This window comes from Sceloporus occidentalis, unplaced genomic scaffold (genome assembly GCF_023333645.1).
Source record: "Sceloporus occidentalis isolate IW3139 unplaced genomic scaffold, rSceOcc1.0.p SCAF_7, whole genome shotgun sequence".
NCBI classification, from domain to species: Eukaryota; Metazoa; Chordata; class Lepidosauria; order Squamata; family Phrynosomatidae; genus Sceloporus; species Sceloporus occidentalis.
This window is the reverse complement of record NW_028316987.1, coordinates 8,719,269-8,747,171: the sequence shown is the minus strand read 5'-3', so window position 1 is coordinate 8,747,171 and position 27,903 is coordinate 8,719,269. Positions and strand designations below refer to the sequence as shown.

The 27,903-nt window shown below is 40.0% G+C and overlaps 1 protein-coding gene across 2 annotated transcripts; it reads left to right on the top strand.

Moving 5' to 3' along the window:
* The first annotated feature begins 9 nt into the window (after window positions 1-9).
* FTSJ3 (FtsJ RNA 2'-O-methyltransferase 3) lies at window positions 10-27,903 on the top strand. Of its 2 annotated transcripts, none has more exons than XM_089531836.1 (21): window positions 10-150; window positions 1,362-1,467; window positions 2,991-3,037; window positions 3,939-4,018; window positions 4,940-5,039; window positions 6,706-6,900; window positions 7,682-7,797; window positions 8,295-8,399; window positions 8,574-8,674; window positions 9,486-9,566; window positions 9,979-10,137; window positions 12,391-12,526; window positions 12,841-13,055; window positions 16,365-16,479; window positions 18,576-18,669; window positions 20,682-20,856; window positions 25,130-25,212; window positions 25,332-25,434; window positions 25,558-25,741; window positions 25,919-26,013; window positions 27,400-27,903. In XM_089531836.1, exons 1-21 carry the CDS (start codon window positions 84-86, stop codon window positions 27,593-27,595), a joined length of 2,553 nt encoding a protein of 850 aa, XP_089387962.1. In that variant the 5' UTR covers window positions 10-83; the 3' UTR covers window positions 27,596-27,903. The 2 variants fall into 2 exon arrangements, with proteins under 2 accessions (XP_089387962.1, XP_089387963.1); XM_089531837.1 differs by having other exon boundaries at window positions 11-150; window positions 12,841-13,043.

Here is a 27,903-nt window from a genome sequence, read left to right as displayed (position 1 = left end):
AAGACTACGGGTGGGGAGGAGGGCCAAGCTTAGTTTTGAGCACGTGTTTTGGCCAGTGCTGAAGAGCTGATCTTCCTCCCAAGATGGGCAAGAAGGGCAAAGTGGGCAAGAGCCGAAGGGACAAGTTCTATCACTTGGCCAAGGAGACTGGTGAGGAAACTTTAATGCCAAGAAGCCACATTTTATGTTTGGATCCCATATTTGTTGTATTCCTTTAAGCCATTTACAATTTATGGAGACCCTACCCTGGCAAGCGTTGTTCAGAGGAGGTTTGCCATTGCCATCCTCTGAGGCTGAGAGAGTGTGACTTGCCCAAGGTCACCCAGTGGGTTTCATGGCCAAACTGGGATTCGAACCCTGGTCTCCAGAGTCATAGTCCAGCACTCAAACCATTGGGCCAGTGGTTCCCAATCTTTGGCCATCCAGGTATTTTGGACTTCCGTTCCCAGAAACCCTAGCTAGCCAAAACATCTGGAAGACCAAATCTTGGAGGGATTCTGGGAAAAGAAGTCCAAAACACTTGGAGGACCAAGGTTTGGAGGGATTCTGGGAAATGAAGTCCAAAACATCTGGAAGACCAAGGTTTGGAGGGATTCTGGGAAAAGAAGTCCAAAACACTTGGAGGACCAAGGTTTGGAGGGATTCTGGGAAATGAAGTCCAAAACATCTGGAGGACCAAGGTTTGGAGGGATTCTGGGAACTGAAAGACTCAGGCTGTATCCACATTGCAGAAGTAAAGCAGTTTGACACTCCTTTAGCTGCCATGACTCTATCATACGGAACCCTGTGATTTGTAGTTTGGTGAGGTTTTTGACCGTCCAGGATGAATCCCTCCCCAAACTAAACAGGCATTCCATGATTAATTGGTGGCGCCGAAGGGTCTTTCTCTGGCGTGAGCATTTTTATCCTTTTTGTTATGTCTATACATTATTTTAAGGATTTTTAAAAAAAGTTTAACTTTCCTTGATTGTGTTATAATTTTTTTATTTATAGGTTTTTAGCTTTATCATGTTTTAGTCTTTAGTCCCATGTTGGTATATAAATAAATAAATAAATAAATAAAGCTTCTTTTGTGATGTATAACTTACCTCATCGGATGCTTGGAATGGTGCCTCAAGTGGCAGAGTATTAGATACATGCTTGGGGTGGACGAGCAAAAGGGAATTCTAGGATTCCTCCATGCTCTGCACTCTTAGATTGTGATATTATTTGCACCATGAAATCCTAGGATGTCCTCCCTTAGAGCACTGTCACTTCCTCAATTTTAGCAAAGAATGGCAATCATTTCTATACAAATGATAGCCTGGGGGTTTTATAGTTCTAACTGTACTTGTTGCTGATGTCCCATTTCTCTCTTCTAGGATTCCGTTCCCGTTCATCCTTCAAGCTCATCCAGTTGAACCGAAAATTCCAGTTCCTCCCCAAATCCCGGGCACTTCTGGATCTGTGTGCTGCTCCTGGGGGATGGTTAGTAACTGCTAAAGGGGATAGGAAGATGTGAGCCCTCTTATCCCAAGCTACAGCAGTCCTGCCATTGACAGCAATGCAATATACAGGACTCTGATTAATCTACAACAGTAGATAAACTTTAGATGTGCCTCCAGGAAAGATATTCTGCCTATCACAAAGCAAAATTCCATATAGTCTGAAACCTTACTTGTTCCTACATCAGGATTAAGCGTGTAAATTACTTTGCAAATGGGTCCACAAATTTTGGACACTCTTTGTAGCTTGCTAAAATCTGCTCACCGGGTCCTAGCCCACCATTCAGGAAAAAGGGCAGAGTCTTTTTTGTTGTCAGGTCATGTTCAGGGTGATTGGAGGGGGAATCTCCTCTTAGACTCTGCATTGGGAATGTGAGATCACATCACTGTTGTGCTCAGCTTTGGAAACTCTCACAGATCACTCTGAAGTTTGCTGCTTTTTAGAGGAATAAGTAAGCATAAATGCATACAATGTGCATTAAACAACTGAAGAAAAAGCATAAGGCATATAAATTAAGTGTCAGAGGAGTTCTTTTGGTGGAAGATTCTGAACAACAGATTAAGTTTTCAAGTGTTAAATGGCAATAATGTTGCAATTTTGGGTCAACACACTAAGCCAGTGCAAGGTATGCTGACACCAAACCCCTCATCATTGAATGTTGGAACTTACTTTGGATGATCCTTGTCTTGACATGAGTTTATATGGAATGGTTGTGTTCCTGGGGTGAAGGAAGTTTAGATCTGATGTAACATGGCTTCTCCCTTGTTCTTGCCCTTCTCTGCACTGCTTTTGATCCTTTGCTGGCAAACATTAGCCAACAAAACAGCTACTGGCAGATTGATCTGTTGGGAGATCTCTGAAATCAGCCATCAGAAAAGGCTTCTGCCAACAGGAAGGTATCTCTACAGGTAGAAGTGGTTTAGGACTAATTATAATCTATTACAGCTTGTACCTTTCTAACTTAGGAATGCATTGGTATGGTACTAGTATTCAAATCTGTATATCGTTTTCATTGTGATTATAATTATTTTTTATTTATATAGTGCCATCAACTTACATTGCACTTTACAGGTACAACAGGCAGAAACAGTAGGTCCTGCCAAAGACGTACAATCTATAGTGTGTGCATACATAGAAATGCAGTTTTATTGTACAAAACTATACAGTAGTTATAAAACAAATTAATTAGGTAGAATACAAGAAATACAATATAATATAAAACCCACTAACTGATACATGTAATCAAATATGCAGGATTATAAAATAACATTAAATTAAAATTTCAAATGCTTTAGAAAACAAGAAAGTTATTAATTTAGGTTGAGAAATAGTAAGGGAAGGTGCAGTAGACAAATATACAGGGTAGCTATTTCATAGGGAGTGTGAAATGTTTTGAGGAGTGCTGAATAAAAAGATCCAGTTATTAGATGTTTCTTTGTGCCCTTGTCATTGTTGACCCATGGAATCTTCAAAGCTGAAACTGCTTCTGTTTCTTCTTCCAATAGGCTTCAAGTGGCCTCAAAATTTATGCCAGTGTCCAGTCTTATTATTGGTGAGTAATCTTGTTGGGTGAGAAGGGGGAGTGACTCATATGGAGAAAAGAACACAGGAAGAGTTCCACTGGATCTAATTCCATGTTTGCTATTTACCCTTGTGGTCATCAAGACAACTCAGGGAAATGCACTGTCAGGACAGGAGGGCACTATTTTTCTGCCACTATTGTCTCCAACAGCTGGTCTTCAGAGGCATCCTGCCTAGAACAGCTTTCCCCAGCTTGTTGTTGTACATATATGTTAAACTACAAACTCACAATCCATACTCATTGTGGCCAATGCATGGTCTAGGCGTAGAGCAGTGGAAGAGGGGGAGAGGAAGGAGGTGGTAGTGATTGTGGTATGACCAGAGGAATAATGAGTATTGGTTTTGAGCATTCAGAACTCTTTGCCTGTATTAATTTTGGTAACTCTTACAAAACTCTTACAATTACCCCAGGCTGTTAATGCCAGAGAAAAGATACGAAGCAGATATTTCGTTATGCATAGACTTGTAGCCATTATCCTGTGCCAGTTCTGTTCTGAACAAGACAGAGAGTAATGAAGAGGATGTATGTGGAAAAGACGGCAGCAATACACAAAAAGAGTTCCACAAAACATGGTCCATAAAGTACAGCTGTGTAATACATCACAGGCCTACGATCTCTGTTCTATCATGTTAAAAATAGTCTCTGGTTACAAAGCTGAAAGGGCATTTTTATGCGGTTTTATGGAACATCTGTCAGTCAGAGTGGATTGTTAAGTCTGACTGTATAAAGAAACTTCATAATGTATCGGGCTGCATTTCCAAAATGAGGGCAGCAGGAAGTGCTCCTGATGATGGCTTTGTGTTGTTTTTTTAACTTCCTCTCTATATTCCCCTTGGTTCACTGTACTCTCTCTCCCTAACTTTGTCTTCAGGGGTTGACTTGGTTTCCATAAAGCCCATCCCTAATGTAGTAACTTTGCAGGAAGACATCACCACAGAGAAGTGTCGCCAGGTAACTGGTCCTTTTTTTATTATGTGTTGATGCTGATGCAGTTACCGTAGTTTTGCTTCTGTCCTTGTCTCTTCTTCCTTTCTTTTTCCTTTCCCTCTGGTTCCTGATAACTGGGCAAATAATTGCAAATATATATATATATATTTTGTCATTATTTGATATATGTCCTGCTTTTCTCCCTAAATTGAGACTGAATAGCTCATGACAAGATTAATTGGAGAGGTGGAGAAAAAAACCCCAAAAATCTAATATTAAAACACATATACAAATTATATGTAATACTGAAGCATAATTGATTTAAAAGCAACATAAAAGCATTAAAAACACAGCACCTGCCTGTCAGAAGCTCCTTCCTCACCAGCCAGTTGGTTGTCCACAAACCCTCCTGAATAAAGATGCCTTTGCCAGCCAATAGAAGAACCACAGGGAGGTTGTCATCTTGGCTTCTTTTGAAAAGTAGTTCCAGAGGCTGGGAGCAACCATTGAGAAGGCCCTTCCTCATTACCTTACTAGATGTGCCTCTGGGGGAGGTGGGACTAACCTTTCCCAAAGAACTCAAAGCCCAGGCAGGCTTGTATAGCAGAGCACAGTGCTTCAGAGAGAGAGAGATAAAAAAAACAATTGTGTGTATATATACATGTGTATATATGATCATATGTTTTATGAAACAAGATGTTGGGGTGGTTTACATTTAAAATAGCAATAAAAACATAAAACACAGTCAGTCTAAGCACTCCAAAACAAAATACTTCTCAATCTCCTCCATCAATCTCCTCTTGTGGGTATTATACCCTTCAGCATAAAATAAACAGGTTTTGCCTTTTATGAATTTTTAAAGGATTCCCCCCCCCCCCCACCAAGGAATGGGACACAGTGTAAGTGACTTGCATTCACAGCCCGTGTTTCTCTGTTTCTTCTTAGGCCCTGCGCAAGGAACTGAAAACATGGAAAGTGGATGTTGTGCTGAATGATGGAGCTCCTAATGTGGGAGCCAGCTGGGTTCATGATGCCTTTTCACAAGGTAAAGGATTCCTTTTTAGGGGTGACATTGTATTCCTTACTGCCTGCTTTGTGGCCCATATGGGTCTTGTGATGCAGGGGTTTGTGTGTGTGTGTGAAAGAGACTGCATTCATATAATGGCATAACAAGCATAGTATACTCACAGTGTTATGCAAGTGTAAAACTGAGACTTGTGTTCACAGACTATGCAGTCTACTTTAATCCCTCTACAGGGCTCTTTTGCACATATACCCTGCGTAAATGGCTTATCAGTACAAAGAATGGGAAATAGATACACAACTATCAAAATTATATAAAATGTTTTCCCTCATATATATTTGTGTGTATGTGTGTATGTGTATGTACATGCATGTTGGCAAGTTGTTCCATGCCTTTTTAACTTCTAGAGTAGACTCCTGCCATGCATTTTAATTGAGAGCTTTTTGGAAACTTTAAGAATACAGCTGCTAGGATACTCATTGAGGTGGTCTATTAAGAACTGTATATCGCTGGTTGTTAAACAAAAGATGAGGTGTGTTTCAGAATTCAGTTCTGAGAGAAGTTCCTAACCTTTAAAACACCAGACAGATTGCAGTCCAGGTATTTGAAGGAGCATATCTTCCCAAGTGAATTTTCTTACTTTCATGTTCAGCTCTTCTTCTTTGAGGCCCACTACCACCTAAATCTGTGATCCTCTGTATTGTTTTGGACTACAGCTCACAACATGCCCAGCATACATGGACAATTGTGAGGCATAGTGGGAGTTGTAGATTGTGATGTGGGTTTTCCAGAAGGTTTTCTGTTACCTTAATAGAAGACAGTCTGGTTTTGCACATCTGTTTGTACAGTGAAATGTCCATACATCCTATAGTATTTGAAACCTAAACATTTTGTTATGGATTTTTTTCCAGACCTTTTCCTCAAGTTGGGGCTCAAAGAGGCTTGCAACTGTTGTTGTTTTTTTAAGTTAAAAATTCACAGTATACAAAAGTTAAAAATCAATTTATACCCCACAGGAGTGGTTGTAGGCCAGCAATTTTGGGCAGGCCACTGATCTCCGCATTGTAAAAGAAGATAGATGGTGGCTGGAAAGAGGCCTCTACAGTCCTGGCACCTGACATGTGAATCCCCTCTGTAAGGCATCTGCCTGGTGCCAAGCAAAGGCTTTCCTATTTATTTAGCCCTTCCAATGTTTCACTGGTCCTAATCTAGTATATTCTATACGTTTATTGCCCTTTTTAAGTAATGTACATATTTGTAATACTTTACTGTATATGTCATATCACTGAAGGTGGTTGTCTTGTGTTCCTGCACTGTCAGTCCCTCTAAGCTCTTTGTGAGCTTAAAGGCAAGTATATAAATTATTCAATAAATCAAATGTAGGTCTTTGTTGTTAGGAGATAATGGGAAACAGTTCTTGACTTAGGATTTTGTTGTTCCTTGCCAAATAGTAAGAATATTTAGCATTAACATGAAGCTTTTGAGTGTCTAACAAGTTTTAAATATATTTGTCCTACAATCTTTTCCATAAACCTGTAAGGTATGTTAGTTTTATTCCCATATCACAGATGGGGGTGCTGAGATGTGTGCATAAATGTGTAGGTAGCATAGAATGTTATACAAGCCAGCAACCCTGACTGACTTCCTGTTGATGTTCATCAATTCCTTTCCCCCTTTATTCCACCAGCCAACCTTACACTGTCAGCACTCAAGCTGGCCTGCGACTTCTTGTCCAAGGGTGGCTGGTTCATCACCAAAGTCTTCCGTTCCAGAGACTACCAGCCCCTTCTGTGGATCTTCCAGCAGCTCTTCCGCAAGGTGCAAGCCACAAAGCCACAAGCCTCCCGTAATGAGTCAGCAGAGATCTTTGTGGTCTGCCAGGGTGAGTCTAGGGGTACAGTGGATAGTGAGCTAAGTATTCAGATAGGAAGAAAACTTGGGGAGACAGTGGCTGGATTTTGTGGAACTCTTAGAGAAGCCAAAAGTTAAAAAAAATCCAAAATGGACAATATTTGTTGTGGGGTTTTTTTAGTGTCAAGAATCACTGATGAGAAGAATCTTTGACTGAAGAGAATCTTCATAGTTGAAGATTTATTCTGCACAAAATTTGTGTGGGGTTTCTTTGCACAGAAAACAGCATTTTCTACACAGAAAACACCTTTTTTTATGCAGGAAATAATATTTGTAAATTGAAATATTGTGAGAAGACGTTGCTATTTGCTCCAGAGAAAATGATGTTTTCTTTGTATAGAACTACATGCAAATTTTGCTTGGAATGAGTCCTGAATTGCAAATAGGCTTCAAAAGAAGAAAATTGCTAAAATTATCATTGCTTCAAGAGGAAACTTAGTGATGTATTACATCTCTAACTCAGTGCTTGGCTCAGCTGCAGGGCATGTGAAGGGTGCAACGGTACTTGAACACATTACTGAATCCTGAAATTCATAATCTGTGTTCTCTGGAAATGCCCTTATAGTCCCAGGGTATAAGGCCTTTAGAGATACAATACAAACAGCTTAACTGAAGCCAAATAGGCCTTCAGTGCCAGGATACCAGACTGCCCAGAAACATTTATGTGTTAACTGCCCAGAAACATTATGTGTGAACTGCCTTCAATCCCAGGAATGTTCATGGTGTTTCTGTTCACTATGGCCCTTCTCTAGGCTATTTGGCCCCAGATAAGATTGACAGCAAGTTCTTTGACCCGAAGTTTGCCTTCAAGGAAGTGGAAGTGCAGGCCAAGTCTGTGACTGAACTGGTGTCCCAGAAGAAGCCAAAGGTCAGTGGGAAGAGTGCTTTTATGAAAAAAGTTTTTATTTTATTTTGATATGTCTGTCTGAACGTTTGATAGACTTGGCACCTCTGAAAGAGCATGTAGCTACATGAGACTGTTTTCTAACTGCACTGGCTAAAAACAACAGGGAAGGCATCAAGGTGCTGTTTAGGAACAGAGGTTTTTTTTTAAAAAAAATCTATTTTGATTTAAGTATTTCCACTGGGCATTGATTGCAAATGTCGATGCTCTTGCCTGCAACCATGAGGGCTTGAATCAATGACCCTGAAATGGGAACATAATGGTGCCCTAAGATTTGTGGGAGGTGGAAGAGCCAAGGAGACAAATACACCCTTGACATCTAGAATGTTTGAGATATTTATTTATTTATTTTAGATTTAAGCTTGTAATAAAGAGTAGAGTGGAAATGTATGACCTTAGCTCATGTCTACATTTTGTAGGTATGTTCCTCTCTTTCATTTTGTTCGTCCTCTCTTAAACAGGCTGAAGGATATGAAGATGGTGCCACAATTCTTTATAAGCGCTGCACACTGACAGACTTTCTGAAAGCCTCCAACCCTGTGGACTTCCTGGCTAAAGCCAGTGAGGTGAGAACTGAGTGGTGGAAATGAAAAATTCCAGATTGGGGAGGAAAAGTAGGGAAGGCTGAGTTGTTCATTGGTTGGAATGCTAACAGAATTAGTCAACAGAAAATTCTGGCTAGGTGTCTGAAAGAGTGAGAGAGCAATTTTTTCTTTCTTTTTTCTTCCCATGCCTCCTAGATTGTCTTGGACAGTGAAGAATTAGAGCATCACAGTGCTACCACTGAAGAAGTGCGCCACTGTTGTCAGGACATCCGTGTTCTGGGCCGCAAAGAACTACGGTACAGTTGGTGGCTTTAAATCAGGGTGGATAAAATGAGGTTCTGGGCACAAGTGTACCCCTCAAGGAAATTTTTGTGCCCTTCAACACCTCAAGAATCCCCCAACTTTTTAAAATATGTTTCAAGGCTTTCCTGTACTGTTTAACATCAAAGAAATACCTATTTTGGGACTTCCGGCAACTGAAGATGCAACTGAGGATTTTTTTGGTAGTCCATATGGCGCCTATAGGGTCCCATGGCAAAAAAAGTGTCACACAGATCTGTTTTAATTTATAGGACTGCCACATAGAGACTAGCAAAGCATGGTATCAGCCACAGGGAGTAAAAAGAGCTAATTGGAAAACTCTACATGTGCATCAGGAGCAAAAGAACTACTACGCATATCTCAAGTGTCATTTACACAGCTCAGATTTTTCTTCCAGCAATGTGCACATAGACATCCTCCTGCTTCACTGTTTTCCTGACAGACAGATGTGAAGCCATTCCCTCCTCTTTGAATGCATATCATCATATGCTGGATACAAAATTACTGCTCCTAAGCACAGTAGTTCCTTTTCAGCTCTCATAGTTGTATGAGTGTATGTATCTGGGTGTTGAAATTTTAGTACAGTATCTTTCTGTTCCTAATGTGCACTCATGAAGCTAGAAAGTTTTAAAGATCGATCTTTCACACCAATATCCCCATGGTGGCCCTCATGACCGTGGTCAACTCAGTCTCGTATTTTCTCCAGCACTTGCTTACTGTATCAGGGATTTGTTCCTAAATGAGTGGCTAACCACAGGATCTGATGTTTCCTTTTACTTTGCTTAGGGCCCTGCTGAACTGGAGGACAAAACTGAGGCGATTCCTGGTGAAGAAGCTGAAAGATCAAGCCAAGGAAATTGATATCAAGTAAGGCAGTTAGACACTATCATGGGTTGTTCCTACCCTGTTTTGGAACTCTAGTCTCTACCCTGGGTTGTGGGATAAACAGCGGTAAAGTTTGGAGGAATAGCAAATCATTTGATGTCTTGTCACCTAGGAAGAATTGTTCCACCAGGTTGCAATAGCAACCCCCCATATTGTCATTATATGAAGTCCCGTGTAACTTTAAGAACTAGTGTCTGAGTTTGCTTGTTTTCCTCTTCCTGTCACTTCTATTTTTCCTTTCACATCCCATCTTTACCACAGTCAGCATGAATACTGTGACTGTCTAGATTTTATTGTTCTTGCCTAAGCTGCTCTGGGAGTCTTTTGGGCTGAAGAGTAGGGTGCCAATGCTTTAAATAAATAATACATCTGTGTTCTCTGTTTCCATTCTCAGTTTGAGCTCTGGAGAGGAAGGTGAAGGAGAGGAAGAAACAAAGCCCAAGCGGCGAGATCCAGAGCCTCAAGTTAGAGAGGAAGATGAAACAAAAGAGGAGGAAGAGTTGGAGCTAAAACTTGCTGAGCTCAAAGCGGAAGAGATGGCAGATCTAAAGAGGTGAGTTTGAGGTCGTAATAAAAAGAGTGTTTCTAACCCATCATTGCCACCATGCAGTTGGACTACATTTGCAATCTTTTATTTCCAGTATGGCCTCAAAGCACTGCAAGCAGTGAAAATCCCATTTAAAAGGAAATCACATTTGAAAAACCATGACAGGATTGCCACCTTAAATGTGTATGTCCTCCTTTAAATCACAAAAAGCAAGTTACCTTTTTATTAAAATCTGTTAAAATGTGTGCCAGTGCTTCTCCAGAAAAGGTGATTCCTCAGCTGTGTACCACTAATTGTTGGAAGTGTCCACTCAGTACCCGAATCAGTTTTATTTCAGTGTAAATATTCTTTAGGTTGTCAGACTTTGGACATATCATTAGACTACATGACTCTAGAAAAAATTATAATGCTTGGTAATGTAGTAGGCAATAGGAAAAACGACCACATTACACGTGGATAGACACAGTCAAGGAAGCTACAACCCTGAGTTTGCAAGTGCTTAGCAGGGCATTCAGTTAATGGTGTATTGGGCTGCTGCCACACTGCAGAATTAATGAAGTTTGACACAGCTTTAACTGCCATGGCTCAATGCTATGGACTCCTGGGTGTTGTAGTTTGTTGTGACACCGATGTCTCTCTCAGAGATGGCTAAATGTCTCACAAAACTACAGATGCTTCCTCTACTGGATTTGTGCAGCATTGTCAATTATCATCATGTCTGCAGTGTGAAAAGGAGCCACTTTTTGTGGCTTCTTTTTGCACCATGGAAAGGCCAGCTCAGGGCCATAGTGTGCAGTTGCCGCAGCCCAGATCTGGCGAGGAAAGGGGCGGCAAGGAGCTGTCCCTTAGGGGCTGTCTGTTGAACCCCTCAGTTTAAATCTCCATGGAACCCTAAAGGGCATCTTGGGTAAGTAATTTCGTCTCAGGTTTGTTGGGAGGACAAAATGTTGGGTAGAACTATGTATGTCCCCTCTGCCCTGATTACAAGGAATGGTGTGATAAAAATGTCATAGCGAAATCTAGAGCATGAAGAAGAACTATTGCCCTTCAGTGCTAAGGCATTAGCAACGTTTGGCAGTGAAAGGCTGTTTCAAGTTGGCCTACTTAATTGCTGCTTTTATTGCTTTTTATTTATAACGACATGCTTTCTAATTTCCTCTGCTGTTTTTTGTTTCATTACACCAGCTCATTTATGAAATCTGTGTTAAAATCCTGAGTGTAAGCTATAGCAGCAAGTTGAAAAACACCCGTTTTTTAAAAAATAGATTCTTTGGCTGACTCTGTCTTAGCGCTATATCCTCTATTTCCTCTCCCACTCCTTGCCATGTCCTGGCATTATGAGCCCATGTGGGCCAGTGAAGAATAGGAAAGAGATGCGGAGATGTTGAAAATGTTGTTTCCTGTTGCTTCTGTACTTGGTTTCAGTGTTCCTTCTTCTTAGTTTATGAACACAGTTGGCAAATGGAAAGACAAGAGTTTGCAATACATTGCTCTGAGCTGGCAGGCAGTCCCCCCCCCCCCCCCCGATAAACATACACACATGCCTATCGTCTGCAGACATGGTGATAATTGAAAATGCTGCACAAATCCAGTACAGGAAGCATGGAGAACCTTTGGCCTTCTAGGAGTGTTTACCTTCAATTCTCATCAGCCATACACAGTATGGACAATGATAAGAAATTCAGGTAATCCTAGACTGGAACACATAGAAAGCCAAATCTCTGTTCTACTGGAAATCAAGTACTTGCTAATGGGAATAAATGATGTTTAACATTACAACAGGCCCTAGATATTCTCGTTTGGTCCAGCCTCTCTCCCCACGGATACCAAAAGTCGTAGATGGTCAAGTCCCATTATATACAATGATGTAGTAAAATGGTGTCCCTTATATAAAATGGCAAAATCAAGGTTTACTTTTTGGAATATTTATTTATTCATTCCTTTTGGAATATTTTCAAGCCATAAATAGTTGAATCTGTGGGTGCAGAATCTGTAGGTATGGGGGGGCCAACTATATTTTCATTCTTCTCTGACAATGGTGAAACCCCCCACCAGGCCCAAAACTCAGGTGTTTTCCCCACAGCAGCTCCTCTAGAACTAACAACTGTTCACTAACAGTATCACTGCCTGCTTTGTCCTTATCTTTGCAATTCATCCTGTTAATCCTTAGAGCAAATTCCATATCCAGCAAAGGACTCATATGTGACCTGCAACTGTTTGCCATTAAAAATTCACTTTCCCCCCCACCATCTTTGGTAGAAAGAAACGCAAAATTCTGCGTGAGCGGCGGCGGCAACGAGAGCGTGTTGAACTTAAGATGGATCTTCCTGGAGTCTCTGTTGCTGATGATGGAGACACAGGGATGTTCTCCCTCCGGGCCATTGGCAAAAGTCAGGTAAGGAAGCAAAATAGTTGCAACCATGCATTTGTGGGATGGAGAAGGGTGGCTGAGGACAGTCTGAAATTACCTTCCCAGCCTTGGGCCCTCCTGGTGTTCTGGATTACAACTCCTATCTATTACCAACAAGGACAGTGCTGGCTGGGAATGATAGGAGCTATAGTATGGCATTTCTGTAGGTCTCCAGACTAGAGAAGGCTGATTTAAAAAAATCGTGGCCAAGAAGGAAGGAGGGACTGTCCTGTTACATGTACTCCTGCCTTCCAAACTACATATTTAAACACACACTTGCACTCTCCTTCTCTCTCCAGCTACTGCATGAGGTGGCTGAGGGAAACATGGCAGCAGCAGATACCTTTGTGGCCACAGAAGCCAACGCAGAAGATGACTTTTCACTCTCAGAAGGTGGTGACTCTGATGATGACGTGTCTTTGGCCAGTGAGTTGGATGATGAGGAAATGGCAGAGGTTGAAAAGCGCTCCAACCAGATGCAGCGGGCCAGTGTCCCAGAGAAGTATGTGCACAGGTTGGAAAGCACAACACAGTTTTCCCCAAATTATGTGTTTTTTGTGGCAAGATGGGGCAAGGACTGCTCATGGAAATGGTACACTCTGCGAGCAGCTTTAATGTGACAAGTGAAATGGCATGGCTCTCCTGTGAAAAGAATAATTTTAAATCGACCATGATATAGCACACACAGAGAGGAAGAATTGTAGGGTTGGAAAGTTAGGTGCAGGAACATCTTGAGGGGCAGGTGTTAATGTAGACATCCATTGTACCATTAGTGTCTCCCTTATGCAAAATGCTTGGGACCAAAAGCGTTCTGGATTTTGAATTTTATTTTTTTTAATTATTATTGTTATTATTATTTGGGGATTTTTGAATATTTGCATATACATAATGAAATCTTGGTGATAGGGCTCAAGCCTATAAACATGAAAGTCTTTAATGTTTCATAAATACACATACGCATAGCCCAAAGGTTACTTTATGCATAATATTTTTAATAATTTTGTGAATGAAACAAAGTTTGTGTACACTGAATCATCATACAGCAAAGGTGTCACTATCTCAGCCACACATGTAGACAATTTTGGATTTTGGAGTACAGTCACCTCTCCTAACTTGCAGATCTGGGATCCGTGCCCTCGATTACCCGTGGAGGGGCGACCTCCGCTTTCCCCAATGGCACGCGCCCCCAGGACGCACACAGAGGGGTGCATGTCATTCAAACCTATGAGGCTTGAATATATGCAAGCCTCCATTTGTGCAAGGGGGGGCAGGCAGAATGGATCCCCCACAAAAACGGAGGGCCAACTGCATTTTGGATTTTGGAATAACAGATGAATGATACTCAACCAAACAAAATATTGATTCCTAGCAATATGTTACACAAAACCTGGCATAGAACGCCAAGCGTCTTTATCCTGCCTTCGTCACTGTAGGTGTATGAGAAGCTATAAAGCTGTTTTGTGTCATGCAAGACCAAATACTCTTTCTCTAGATAAATCCCTCATGCCATAGGTCCTTGCAGCTGTTATTGCAGCTTATTTTTAAAGGTTATTAAAGCTCTAATAGCTTGATGGTTGTAGAAAATATACTCCATTTCAGTGCCATTTGCTTTGATATACACATACTTAACTGTTGAATAAAATATTTACACTGGAATTATGAAGAGCATTATATGGCTTGGAATAATTTATGAATTCCAATTAACTTTATTGTCTTTGATATTTAGTACTAGGAGAGAAATTGCATATCTAATATGTGATAAATTAATTCCTTCCATGCTACCTGTTTCCTCAGTATCAATCCACTCTCTTTATGGTCCTTATCTGAAATGTTTATTCCTTGAAATCATATTGCACTGTCCTTGATTACTATTACTTTTTCTTTCACACTGGTATCGAACTTTATTCATTGCCACATCATTCTGTATTCTTCCCTCAGAATGCACTTTTTTTCTTAACACGTTTTTATTTTCCGTTTATTAAAATTTACAATTCTCTTTTTATGCTTCAGTTCATTCATTTGGTATTGAACACTCTCTTTATCTTTCTATACCTCTTTCTTCTCTGCTTCTCCCCTTTTGGCAGCATACCTGCTGCTTCAGGCAGAGGTGTATATTCGTTTTGTACAACTACATTATTCGCACAGTTTATGTATTTTACTCTCATCTGCCTAGTTGACCTTTAGAGCAGCTATATGTAATACCCTCTCATTTATCATGGAGAAAATTAGCTGAATATTAGCCAGTATAGTGCTTGTAATAGTCTACAAGTCTTTTAACACAGTACACATAGATTATTTCACCTTTGTTTCCATATTCTGTTTCCCTGAGATTATTCAATGATGGCAGTTCTTAAAACAACAAAAGGAACAACAAAACTATAGGGCTATCCATCATCATCATTAATAGTTAATGTTTTGATAGATTCTTGTCAATTTAAAATCCACTGTATCAGTTATTATTATTCATTCATATAGTGCTGTAAATTTACACAGCACTGTACATACAATCTTTTTTAATAAGTTCTGGCTTTAACTGTTAAGGTAGTTTTCTGTATTTCCCCCCATTATTTGTCTAATACCTAATTTAGACTTTGGTTACCTGTGTGATTGTATGTACTACTTTTTCTTTTGTTTGACCTTCTTGATGACCTTCTGCCACAATACAATAATTGCTTTCCTTCTTCTGTGTCTGCTTGGTTCTACCACTGTTTAACCTTCTCCCACCACACATGGTACCATAATTCCCCACTGGATATATCATTTCATCCTGTATATTTCATTTCATCCTTACTGACTCTTCCTTTTACTCACCTTTACCTAAGCAGCCTAGTAATTGCTATGTCTCTTAATCAATATAGTTGATTATAGAGTGTCCCTTATTTGAAATGCTTGGGAGCAGACGTGTTTATTTATTTTGAAATACCTGCATTTGTATATAGGTACATAATGAGATATCTTGGAGATGGGACCAATGTCTAAATACAGAATTCATTAATGTTTCATATACACCTCAAATACATAGCCTGAAGGTAATTTTATACACAATATTTTAAATAATTTTGAGCATGAAACAAAATTGTGTGCACTGAGCCATCGAAAAGCAAAGCTGTCACTATCTCAGCCACCCATGAAAAACATTTTGGTTTTTGGAATATTTTGGATTTTGGAATGCCAGAGAAAGGAAGCTCACCCTAGACCAATTAATTCCACTATAGTTTCAGTGAATATTCTTGCTTGAATTTTCTAGTTAATGTTATCAGTTAATAAAAATATTTACCAAAAACCTGATAAAATTAAGCCATTATAAGACTGGACTTCGATATATCCATATGATACCTGCTTCATATAAAATTTAGAATACTTAAAGCATTTAGCACCGTACAGTTTAAGATATATTTACACTTCAATTATCGCAAATTGAAGTTTCCAGTGAAAAGTCCAAAGGGCAGGAGATTTTTTAGTTCTAGGGCGTTTCATAACAAATTAAAAAACTTAAACAACATTTAAAAGCATTTGAAAAACAAGGTTGTAGTCTCAAAATACCCGTATCATGGCTTCCTTTCTAAAAACCTGTCTACTGAGAAGGTGAGGGTTAGGCATCCTCTGTGGGACTCCCTTTTGTCTCCAAAGGACATACAGAGATGCTGCTTCTGGCTGCCATGCCATAAACACTTCTAACTAAATAGTACAAGATGGAGTCAGCTTGAGTAGCAGGACGAACATCAAGAGCATGGTGGCCAGTCTCAAGGCTTCCTCTTTCCCCTCAGGTGGCTGTGTCTGCTTCAGTGTTTTGACTTACCAGAACTTACTTTTTTTGTTGTAGTGTTGCCTCTGAAGAAGAGGAGGAGGAGAATGCTGAGGCAGGGAATCCTTTGTTGATCTCACTGGAGGGCAAAGAGGAACGTGATGAACATCAAACAAACCTGTGGTTTGGCAAGGTGAGTGTCTGTAATGGGGAGATTTCCCCCCCCCCCTCTTTTGTGTAGTGATCTGGCTTTTCTGGAAGAAAAATAGTGCAAGAAAATGGTCCAACCCAGGTCAATTGAGGACTTAGTATCAACTTTAGACCCATTAACAATTTCGTGTATTTAATTTAATCAAATTAAAACCTTCTTCTCTAGCTCAAAGGGGGAAAATTGAGATCTATGACTCCCTTTGAAATTTTATGCAATAATCCTGTTGGAAATAGTAAAGGTTCAGTTTCCTGCATATACCAACTTATCTTGATGGATTCATATCAAGATATTATATGTAGAAAATCAGTATGGGAAAGTGAACTGAATATATCAATTCCTGAATCAAATTGGTACACTATTTGGTCATCTCCTGTGTTGAATTCAATATCAGTTCTAACCAGAGAGAACTTTCTAAAGATAGTTCACAAATGGTATATGACCCCTATTAGACAATCACAGATGATAAAATCCATCTCACCTCTAAGTTAGAAAGGATGTTCAGTATAAATAAATAAATAAATATGGTCCAGAAAGTTGTCTCATGTACTAAATAATGATGTCTGATTTGTCCCAGTAAGTTTAAATATTGTAATCAAACACATTCAAAGGTTTATGTGGAGATTTTCACATTGGAGTATTTGGAATTATGTAAACAGAATAGCATATAGTTCCCTAATATTTACCAAAAAAAATAACTATACCTGACAGGTCAGGAAGTTTTCTTTTAGAACACATACCAAAAGAGAGCTACAACTGATACCTTATGATAACAATTTAACTTTCTTTTGCTGAAATATAACTGTAGTACCTTTGGCTTCACTAACTCACCCTCCACTCTGCTTATCAGCAGGAGCATCACTAGGGGGGTGCAGGAGGTGCAGGCCAAACCAGGTGGCACTCTAAAGGGGGGTGGTGGCTACATTGCTCCCCAGATATCTGCCTTTTGACAGAAATGGTCTGTGGCTTTTGCCTGCATCCCTTTGAAATACTGAAGAGATGGTGAGTGGGGCAATGGTCAGGGGGCAGGAGAGCCCCCAGGTTTTTTAAAATAATTTTTAAAAAAACAAATTAATTTTTAAATTAAAAATATTTTTAAAAAATATTCTTTAAAATTTTCTATAAAATATTAGCAATTTTTTTACTTTAACCACATGAAACTACACATAAATACATTTAGGATGTGCATATGATACTGTAATTTAAAGGTATAATTTTAATTTTGCTAGTTGTTTTATGTCACAACTATTATAATAATAATTAATTTGTTTTATTTATATACTGCTATTCCAAAGATCATAGCGGTGAACAGCAAGTAAGCTAATTAGCAAGTAAGCTAATTTGCCCCCAACAGTCTGGGTACTCATTTTAGCAACCTCGGAAAGATGCAAGCCTGAGTCAAGCTTGGGCCCTTTTGCTGGTCTTGAACTCGCAACCTTGTGGTTTCGAGTGAATGGCTGCAGTACAGGCATTTAACCACTGCGCCACCAGGGCTCCTTATTACCATTACATTCAGTGATGTATGGGAATTGCTATTTATGAGTAACATTACTACAGAAACATCACTAAGGATTCTGAATGGTGTGGTGTGAGAGGAGGTCAATGGGAAGGGGGGCTGACACCATGAGTTACCACACTGGGTAACACCAATCCTAGCACTGCCACTGAGAAAAATCTGATTCAGACAACTACTTGAACATTCTGTTTCATTAAAGGATTGATTGCAGTTTAACAGCCCAGGCAACAAGAGAGAGAGAGAGAGATTGAGATTGAGATGTGGTATGGAAAATTTTCCATTAAAAAATAGAAATATATAGATCGAGTGTGGAAAATTTTCCATTAAGAAATGTAACACTGGAAACATATTTTAGGAAAATTCTCAGCATCCACATCTCTGCCTCTGTACTGCCTTCTCTCAAACAGGATGTCATCTTGGACTTGTCGTCCCTATGAGATGAGATTAACTTTATAGGATTAATATCTTGTGATTTGGAATGGTTGAGGGGTCCAGCAAGAGATGCTGTGACTTGGCAATGATATTCCCAGCTATAGCTTGACTTTGTTCCCTGATTGCTGCCCAGGAAGTTTTTGCTGGAATTGATGATGATGCTGACGAGGCGCTGGAGATTGGGCAAGCACAGGTCCTGTCCCAGAGTCAAGCAGAACCTCCACCAGGTAAATGCTTTTTGGCTCTGTATGACTCTAGATGACTTACATAACTTTAAAGTTTAGGCTGAAGGCATTGAAGTAGTGTAAGATTTTCCATGCCTTGGTTCACTCATTAATCAGAATGGAGACTGTAATCAAGAGCAGCTATGAAAGAATTAGACAAGATCCTGAAGATATATCATTGAATACTAAAGTTAAGCTTGCCCATGGCATTTTTATTTCCCATTTGGTTGTGAAAACTGGACAGTGAAGAAAATGGATAGGAAGAGAATCAACTCATTTGCAATATGATACTGGAGAAGTGATCTGAGGACACCACGGACTGCTAAAAATACAAATAAAGGGGTCCTAGAACAAATCAAGCCTGAATTCTTCCTAGAAGCCATGACTAAACTGAGGCTGTCATACTTTGGCCATATCATTCAATGACTCACTAGAAAAGAAAATAATGCTTAGTAAGGTAGGAGGCAGCAGCAAAAGAGGGAGACCAAATTCCAAATGTATAGACTCAGCCCAAAACGCCATGGCTCTGAATCTGAAAGACCTGAGCAGGGCAATTGATGATAGTGGGAGTTGGGGTTCTCTCATTCATAGTGTCACCATAGGTCAAGGTTGACTTGATGACAGTTAACCGCAAATGACTGGGCCTAGTGATGGAAGATACAGTGTTGGGATGGAGAAGAAGTCCAGTGAGCACCACCTTTGAGGGAGGGAATCACAGAGGCAAAAGCAGGCACCAGAAGAGTTGCATGGCTTTTATTAAAAATTACAGTCCAACAACTTTTCTCTTTTGTAATATTCAATAACAACAAACAATACACAATGTGATGTTATTGCATTTCATTGGCTACCACTTTTGAAGGCAAACAAAGTTGACAAAATGCAAAGTCACCATGTCAAATTCTTTTTTCCTTTCTTTCTTTCTTTCTTTCTTTTTTTCTTTCTTTTTTTTCTTTTTTTTCTTTTCTTTTCTTTCTTTCTTTCTTTTTTTTTTTTTTTGCTAAATGTTTGCCAAAAGGGCTATTGATACAGAATTGCTGTCTTTGACAGCAGCATGTATCCCTTGTTATGCCTGCTCAGCCCATCTTCTTAAAATCTTGCTACGTTCTTGCTTCATGTTTATTGAAGACTCACAGTAGTTTTCATATCATTCTCGCTTCCAAGTTGTTTCCAACTTGCGGTGACCCTAAAGCATTTTCTCTGCAAGATACGTTCAGAATATGTTTAACTTTGCCTTCTTCTGAAGTTGTGTGAGTGTGACTTGCCCAAGATCACCCACTGGGTTTCCATGGCTGAGTGGGTATTAGAACCCTGGTCTTCCAGCGTCATAGTCCAGCATTCAAACCACTATACCATGCTGGCTCCTACCATGCTTAGCATATTATTAACATGAAATATAATACCAGTAGTAAATTTGCTGAGTTATAAATTTCAAGGGCCTTGATTTATCTCAAGAAGGGAGATGCTGCTAATCTCACAATGGAGATAACACAAGCAGCTTAAACAATTTGTTAAATGAACAAGTGGTGTTGCCTCCATTCTGGATAATAAGATCAGAGGGCCTATAGCTGTTGTCAGTTTTGTTTTAGGGAAGAATTGACAAAATTACTGTTACACACTGGTAAATTTATTTACCAAATTATTTAGCAAGCTGTTTTTATGTTGCTAAGATATGGGAGGGAGGGAGAGGGATTTTAAATTGATCAGGGCAATGCAGACACCTCGGGCAAAGCTTTTACTGAACTAAGTGGCCACCTGTGCCCTTTCTAGCAACTTTGGTCCAGGGGATAGTTCTGTTTCTTTCCCCACATTTTCCAGTTAACTAGCTAACATTGTATACACTGGACCTGCTATCTTGCACAGGTACATGGATGTAAGAGTATCTGGAAGCTTTAGAGAAAAACCCATTCCTTTCTTTCCCTACTTCGCAGGTCCTCTCTCAGTAAATTCGGAGGAAATGCTGGAAGGGGACAGTAAGGTGAGACTTCTCACTTTAACCATGATCATTTTCTGCATAGATTCCAAAAATGTGAAGAGGAAGAAGAAGCTGCACCAGCATGAAGCTGCACCAGAGTTAATGGCGACAGAAAGCCTGACAACTGAAACAACCGAAGCTCCGTCAGAAGAGAAGGTCTCAGACACAAAAGAGAGCGAGAGCAGTGAGAGCAGTGACAGTGACAGTGATGAAGAAAGGTGAAGTAACCACATTGCATGGGATATAAAACTTTGGCTTCCTAACAAATACCTATTTGTGCAAGTGCATTTGCCTCTTTGAGCATCCTGTACTTCTTGTGTGTGTGTGGGGGGGGGGGGGGGAGGAGTGTGCTTTAATCTTTGCCACTGGTAGCCCATTTCCCTCCCTGAGAGCTTTTTCTTGGGATATGATAATCATTGTAACTTTTTGGCCAATTGTGTGGACTGTGCTGGCCTTAAGGTGGGTAAAAGATAATCTTTGGAAAGTAGAAAATGATGAGTTTCTCCCCTCCCATATTATATATATACACATCAAAAAGCCAGATCTCAACTTCTCACTATTTCTTAGCATAGGAGTGGGCAAAGCAGCGCCTTTCCATCAGCCCTAGAAGGTATAGCCAATGGCGAGGAAAGCTGAAAGTCAAGAGTTTTAGTGTAACAAAGAACTACAACTCAGGCTTGAGCTATGCAGATAGGACTACATGGGATTCTCAGAGGCTGGGCGTCATCAGAGGGTGAGCAACAGTTGTGTTCCCATATTCCCATACAATGAAACTCTTATTGTTGTCATAGGCCTGTTACAGACAGGCCAAAATAAAGCTGCTTTGAGTCACTTTGGAGGTATGGTATTTCAATGATGCTAAGAGTCCAAAAGCCACACCAAAGCCACGCTCCAGTCCTAAGGTGACTCTGTTGGTGTTGGACAGTGACTGTAATTCCAGGGTTCAAATCCCCTTTTGGCCATGGAAACCCATTGGGTGACTCAGCCTCAAGAAGATGGCAATGACAATCCCCCTCTGAAAAAACCTGCCAAGAAAACCCCATGATAGGTTTGCCTTAGGGGTCACTATAAGTCAGAAAAGACTTGAAGACACACAGCCCAGCAACAAATGTTTAAACTTTATAAATTGGGTAATTGTTTTTTTAATTAACTTTTATATTCATACTTTTATTAGAGTTTTTGAATAGTTTTTAAAATCTGTACTATTTTTTAAAATGTTGTTAGCTTGGGTCCCATTATTGGGAGAAAAGCAGGGTATAAATGAATAAATTAACTAAAGCATCAACCACCATCATTACCAAACAATGCCAAGGTGCACCCACCCAGGATCCCCTTAGTGTGCATGCCAAGTCTCAGTTGCCCATGCTTCAGTGCTGGAACTATGGCAGGCACAGTTTAATTATTATAGAAGATGAATAGATACACCAAGTTATTCACATATGTCTGGATTTCCAACAGTTCCCCATCCCTAACATAGAAGAAAAGGCTGGGTGACAGATTAGGGTGATCCAAATCTAATAAACATACTAAGCAAACATTGCAACCATGTGATTTCTATCTTTCTTTTTTACTACCATTCCTCTGAAGGACTCTAGCCAAACCAAACATTACACTTAAATTGTTTGTATGTACGTACCTTTAAGTCACCTGTCAACTTATCACAACCCCGCAAATTTCATAGAGTTTTCTTAGGCAAGGAATACTCAGAGGTGGATTTGCCAGTTCTTCTGAAATCTAGCCTACAGCACCTGGTGTTCTTTGGCAGTCTCCCATCCAAGTACTAACCAGGCCTGACCCTACCTAGCTTCCATGTTCAGACAGGATCTAGTACCTCCAGGGTATTTAGACCCCCTACATTTAAACTAGGGCTAGAGAAAGTTCATTCCACAAGCCTCCATTTTGCAGCTCTCAAAGCCCACTTTTTGCCCCCAAACAATGCAAAATGTAAGATAATTACTTTTAAGTACAATAGTTTTGATTTTACCAAATACCTGCAAACAGCTTTTTCAACTTAAAAGCAGTAAAAATGGTGACAAAAAATGAAATGTCATTACTTCTGGTGTAGTCCCACTGTTCCTTTGGGGAAGAGGCAAAATCTGGTCCCTACACTTATCCATTGTTTCCCATTCCCAATAATGCATCTTTGTTTTTCCTTTAAAATAGCAGAAGGAGAGCAGAGATTGAACAGGCCTGGGTCATATGGGGGAGTGCCCAATGTGACCTAAGATAAGATCCTCTCTTGACTGCAAATGTGTCATTACATCAGTCCTGAATGCATTCAGGAGTCATGCCTTGTCAGATGATCAAGAGATTAACTCCTGCTAAACAGATTTAAATGTGTTGCTAAAGGAGTAAACATGTATAATGATGTGCTGCCAAAACAAACATTTGTTTAGCCTGGATTACAACATGCTTGTCCCAATTTCAAAGAAGGTCATTATGACATTTGTCTTGGAAGAAACACGGCTGTGTTTTGGTGGACATTTCAAGAAGTGAATCCAAGAGTTTTGGGAAGCAACTGTGCAAAAAATAAAGAAACAGTGCAAAAAATAACCAAACCATTTACAGACATGTTATATATATATATATATATATATATATATATATATATATTTAGAGAGAGAGAGAGAGAGAGAGAGAACGCAAGCATTTAGGTGATCCTCTATTCAAACAAAATAGATAAATGTATTCAATATAAGGGATGGAGTAATAAAGGAATCTATAGAATAAAATATTTATTTATAAATTATAAATCTATATCATTAGACTTACTTAAGAACAGACTTAAAGCAATAGGTCCTGCGTGGCTGTATTTAGTACAGATAACTTCCATTTTCATTAAAAGTAGAACAGAAAGTCCCCTAAGAGTTCTATGTCTATTTGAGATATATTGTAGCAATGGTAAAAGTAAAACAATTGGACAAGTTTCAAGACTACATCAAATATTACAAGAAGATAAGTTTGGAAAATCTAAAAGATTGAAAGTTCTATGGTAATCAGAATTGCTAAAGAAAAGGCATTAAAAGTACTTAATACATGGTACTACTACCCACTGAAACTATGCAAAGTTAGTAATGATCTGTCAAAGTTACATTGGTGAGGTTGTGGTAACTTTGCCTCCTTAACCTTCTTTCTGCCGGCAAGCAAAAACATTTTTGTTTAATTAGGCTTTTAATGGTCAAGCAGCAAAAGTTTTTATTTATTTGTGTGTTATTTGTTTGTAATTTTTGTATAGCTTTTAAGTGATTTTATAGTGTTTCATGTGGGGATTTTTAATTGTTTTCCAAAATTTTATTGTAAACATTTTTAATTTACTATTTTTGGAGGCCACCTTGGGTCCCATTTTGGTAGAAAGGTGGCATGTAAATGATGTAAATTAATTAATTAATAACATAATAAATAGACAATGTGTATGGCTATCTGGACCAAAAACAGTTAATTTTGGGGGGAAATGCTAAACTGGATAAGTAAAATGTTAGGTGAAAGTGCACATTATAGAGGAGCAGTATTGTTTTCCATATTTGAAAAAGATAAATGTGCCAAATAAAGACCTCATAGCACTCTTTGTTAAGTGCTACAAGATTGGAAATAGTGAAATCATGGAAAACCTTAGAAGATTTTTTAATACAGAAGTAGATAGAGTGTGGTCTATAGCACTATCCAAAAAGCTAACACACAAAATGAGGTTAACAAGAAGAGAAAGTAAAGAGGATAAATTTGTAGAAATTTGTAAGCCCTTTATTACTTACGTTACCTGTGTGAGCTCTAGATTTAACTTACCATCTCATCAAAATTTTATTTTAGAAAAAAAGTATTTTGAATATAAAGAGCAATATATAAATCATTTGTCTGTACTTTGAAGATGCATTATATTTACATTAATAGACAGTGACACATACTTGGTTTATTAACTAAGGGACTGAACAGACTGGCCAGAAAAGCTGGCTTCCGGGCAGCTTGGGAGCATGGCATTTTGACAGTACATGCCCCCAAGTTGCCTGGAAGATGCCCAGCTGATCAGACTGGGGGCTTTAAGCTGCTCCAGGGGCATGACATTTTGACAATGCATGCCCCCAGAGTGCCTGGAAGCCTCCAGAGGGTTATGCTGGGGTACCTTAGGCAGCCCCAAACTTGCCCAAATAGGAAGCAGATCTTTTCTGCTCCTATTTAGGCCGCTGCTGAAGGGCACTTTCGAGACCACAGTGTGTGTTTGCCATGGTCCCGAGGCGTCTTAGGCAGGGACATCTTTAAGCCGCCCCTTCGTGGCCAGCTGTTTCCACCCTAAGATTGGAGGGTGGGAAGGAGGAATGGGAAGAGGGCATTGAATGTTATATCTTTAAATTAAAGAATATTTGTCATGGGAAAAATGTGAACACTTTGGTGCATGGATGGGCTGTGCCTAACTTGGCATTCCTAATTCTGTTCAAGAGAACTTGATGGGACATGAGGAACAAGTTAGTCTTTAAACTCCCCTCTCTTCCCCTAATTCAGGGAGCAGCCAAACTCACGTGCAGGAATGAAGCGGCTCCGGACAGAACCAAGAGATATTGAGGTGATCCCCATTGAAGACCCAGGTAAGCAGGAGTGGAAAAATCATCAAGTTGTTGCATTTTAGTTAGTTTTGTTTCCTCCCCGAGCATGGCTCTGGAACACATAGCTAGGAAGTCTGACTAACAGTTTTGTGTCTCTGCAGTGAAGCGAGCTCGGGTTCTGGACCCTGAGGGGTTGGCACTAGGAGAAGTCATTGCTACATCTCGGAAGGCCAAGAGAGACTTGATTGATGATTCTTTTAACAGGTAATGTGGGGCAAGGTGTTGAAGGGAGTCTGACATGAGTGATAGGGGCTGTTCCTCTACTTCCGGAGGTTTGAGAAATGTTGCTGTGACGAATCTTCTATCGGTTCTTCACCTTGCCTCCAGATACACCTTTAATGAGGAAGAAGGGGAGTTACCTGATTGGTTTGTGCAGGAGGAGCATCAGCATCGGCGCAAACCACTGCCTCTGGACCGGGATAAGGTAGAGGAGTACCGCCAGCGCTGGAGAGAGATTAATGCTCGACCCATTAAGAAAGTGGCAGAAGCCAAGGCACGCAAGAAGCGCCGGGTAAGTCTGCACCAGTATTGATCACAGTGACGTGCAGGGATCTTTCTTGTCTCCTAGAACATTAGCTTCGAACTAGAGGTGCAAGGGATTGGGACTGAGACAGGCAGACAGGCACCACACACATATGTGCCCTGGGATTCTTTTCCTCTCCACTGAATGTGCCATATCTTTCCACAGATGCTGAAGAAGCTAGAGCAAATGAAGAAGAAAGCAGAGTCTGTTGTGAATACAGTGGACATCTCGGAGCGTGAGAAGGCTGCCCAGCTACGCAGGTGAGGCTTCAGCTTCCTGTGTAAATTTAGCAGAGCCTGTGATAGCAACACAGGGGGAAATTTGTGTGGCTGCTGGGCTACATGCAGTGGGAGCAGGGGTCCTTTTGTCTCTCCCCCAATGGATAGATTCAAAAAGAACTCATTTTGGATCATAAATGCAGTTTCCCCTTGCAGTATGTGTTGTCAGAAAGGATAGGCTTCATGCTCATCTTTATGGCCTAAGGCTGAATCACATATTAAGATTTTTTCTCATACAAGAATTAGATACACAGATAGGAATGCATGGTTTCTCCATTGGTGATATTTTCATGCCATTTTCCACAAAGCTCAGCTGGGCAATGTACAACAAATCACATAGAACAATAACAATATCAAAACATAGAAATTGGCATTAAGCCATAACAAAACTCAGAAGTACTAAAAGCAATTTCAAAGGCCAAATGGAAATGATGGCCCCCAGCTGGTTTTCAAATGGGGACTAATCTTAACTTTGAAAGGAGAATATTCCACAATTTGAGATCAATACAAAAAAACAAAAAGAAACCCCAAAAAGTTCACATGTTTTCAGCATACTGAATAGTTTCATTCTATTTGCAGATATTATCTTCAGATGGGCTGTCTTGTAGATATTAATGGCAAAATGCCCTATAAGATAGCTAAGTCTTTTATCGCTTAAGATTTTCAAAGTGAAAATTTACACTTTCAATTGAGCCCCCAAAGCAATTAAGAACCACTGCAGTGTGCTAGACATTAGATGTTACAGATAAAGTAGAGGTAGACAATTGCCCAAAATCCAGGGGCTGCATACTCTTCACTGGATTCTCAACCTTAAATTTCAGTATGCCCCTGAATATCCTTTAGAGAGCAGAAAGAGGGCAATTTTGCTGTTTTCCAAAAGACAAGCATGGGAAAAGGGAATGAAGCCTAAACACTTGGGAAGTGGTTATCAAATAGATGGTGGAGTTGTGTGTGTATGTTGTTCCAGTAAACAAGATTTTCAGTTTTATAAAGTAGACTAGATGGTGCATGAGGGCCTTTCCAATTCTATGACTCTATAACTCTATATTTGGGTCTCCTTAGCTTCTTTTGGAGTTACATCAGTCCATTTTCTGGGTCTCTGATGAACATTCTTCTATTGTGTTAACTGCATTAGCTGGAAGCCAGGGTCCTGGGGTCTAGGTTTCAAACAAGAGCATTAAAATGGCCCTGGCGGAGTTAACCAGGATATGATAAAAATGATAATTAGAATGGCAGCAAAAGGTTTGGTTCAGAAGGAAAAGAAGGTGAGGCCATGGTCTAATGGTTCATTCCCCAGGGGTTAGAAAGATAGAGTTTGATGAGCAGTTCTGAGGAAAGAGTTTCACTCTTAATTTTTCTCTCCAACAGCATCTATAAGAAAGCAGGGCTAGGAAAAGAGAAACGGCAAGTGACCTATGTTGTGTCCAAGAAAGGTGCAGGCCGGAAGGTCCGACGTCCTGCAGGAGTCAAAGGCCATTTCAAAGTAGTGGACAGTCGTCTCAAGAAGGACATGAGAGCCCAGAAACGCAAGGAGCAGAAGCCAAAACGGCGAAGGCAGAAATAAACTGTCATGGAGAGTAGGCTTCTCTTGCCTATCTTCAACATATCAGGATCTTGACAGGACATTCTGGAATATATAATCACACCAGACTCAGCAAGGAACAATTGATGGACCAGTCTTTGCCCTGTGAATACACTAGCATTTCTCTGAAACTCACATACTTGATGTTTGGTGCTTGATATATGTAGCACAAGCACCGGTTATATGAGCTGTTTGGACAAAGGCAATTTTTTTTGTTGCCCTAGTCCACTTGTGTCTTCAGAATATCCTTCAGGGTTTCTGCCCTTCTTGTTTGTGTTTAATAAACTATT

Excerpts from the sequence above, each read along its gene's own strand:
- FTSJ3 (XM_089531836.1), top strand. The coding sequence starts at position 84 with ATGGGCAAGAAGGGCAAAGTGGGCAAGAGCCGAAGGGACAAGTTCTAT. Across the intron at positions 1,468-2,990 it reads TGTGCTGCTCCTGGGGGATG|GCTTCAAGTGGCCTCAAAAT; the intron begins GTTAGTAACTGC and ends TTCTTCCAATAG. Across the intron at positions 13,056-16,364 it reads CCAGAGAAGTATGTGCACAG|TGTTGCCTCTGAAGAAGAGG; the intron begins GTTGGAAAGCAC and ends TTTTTGTTGTAG.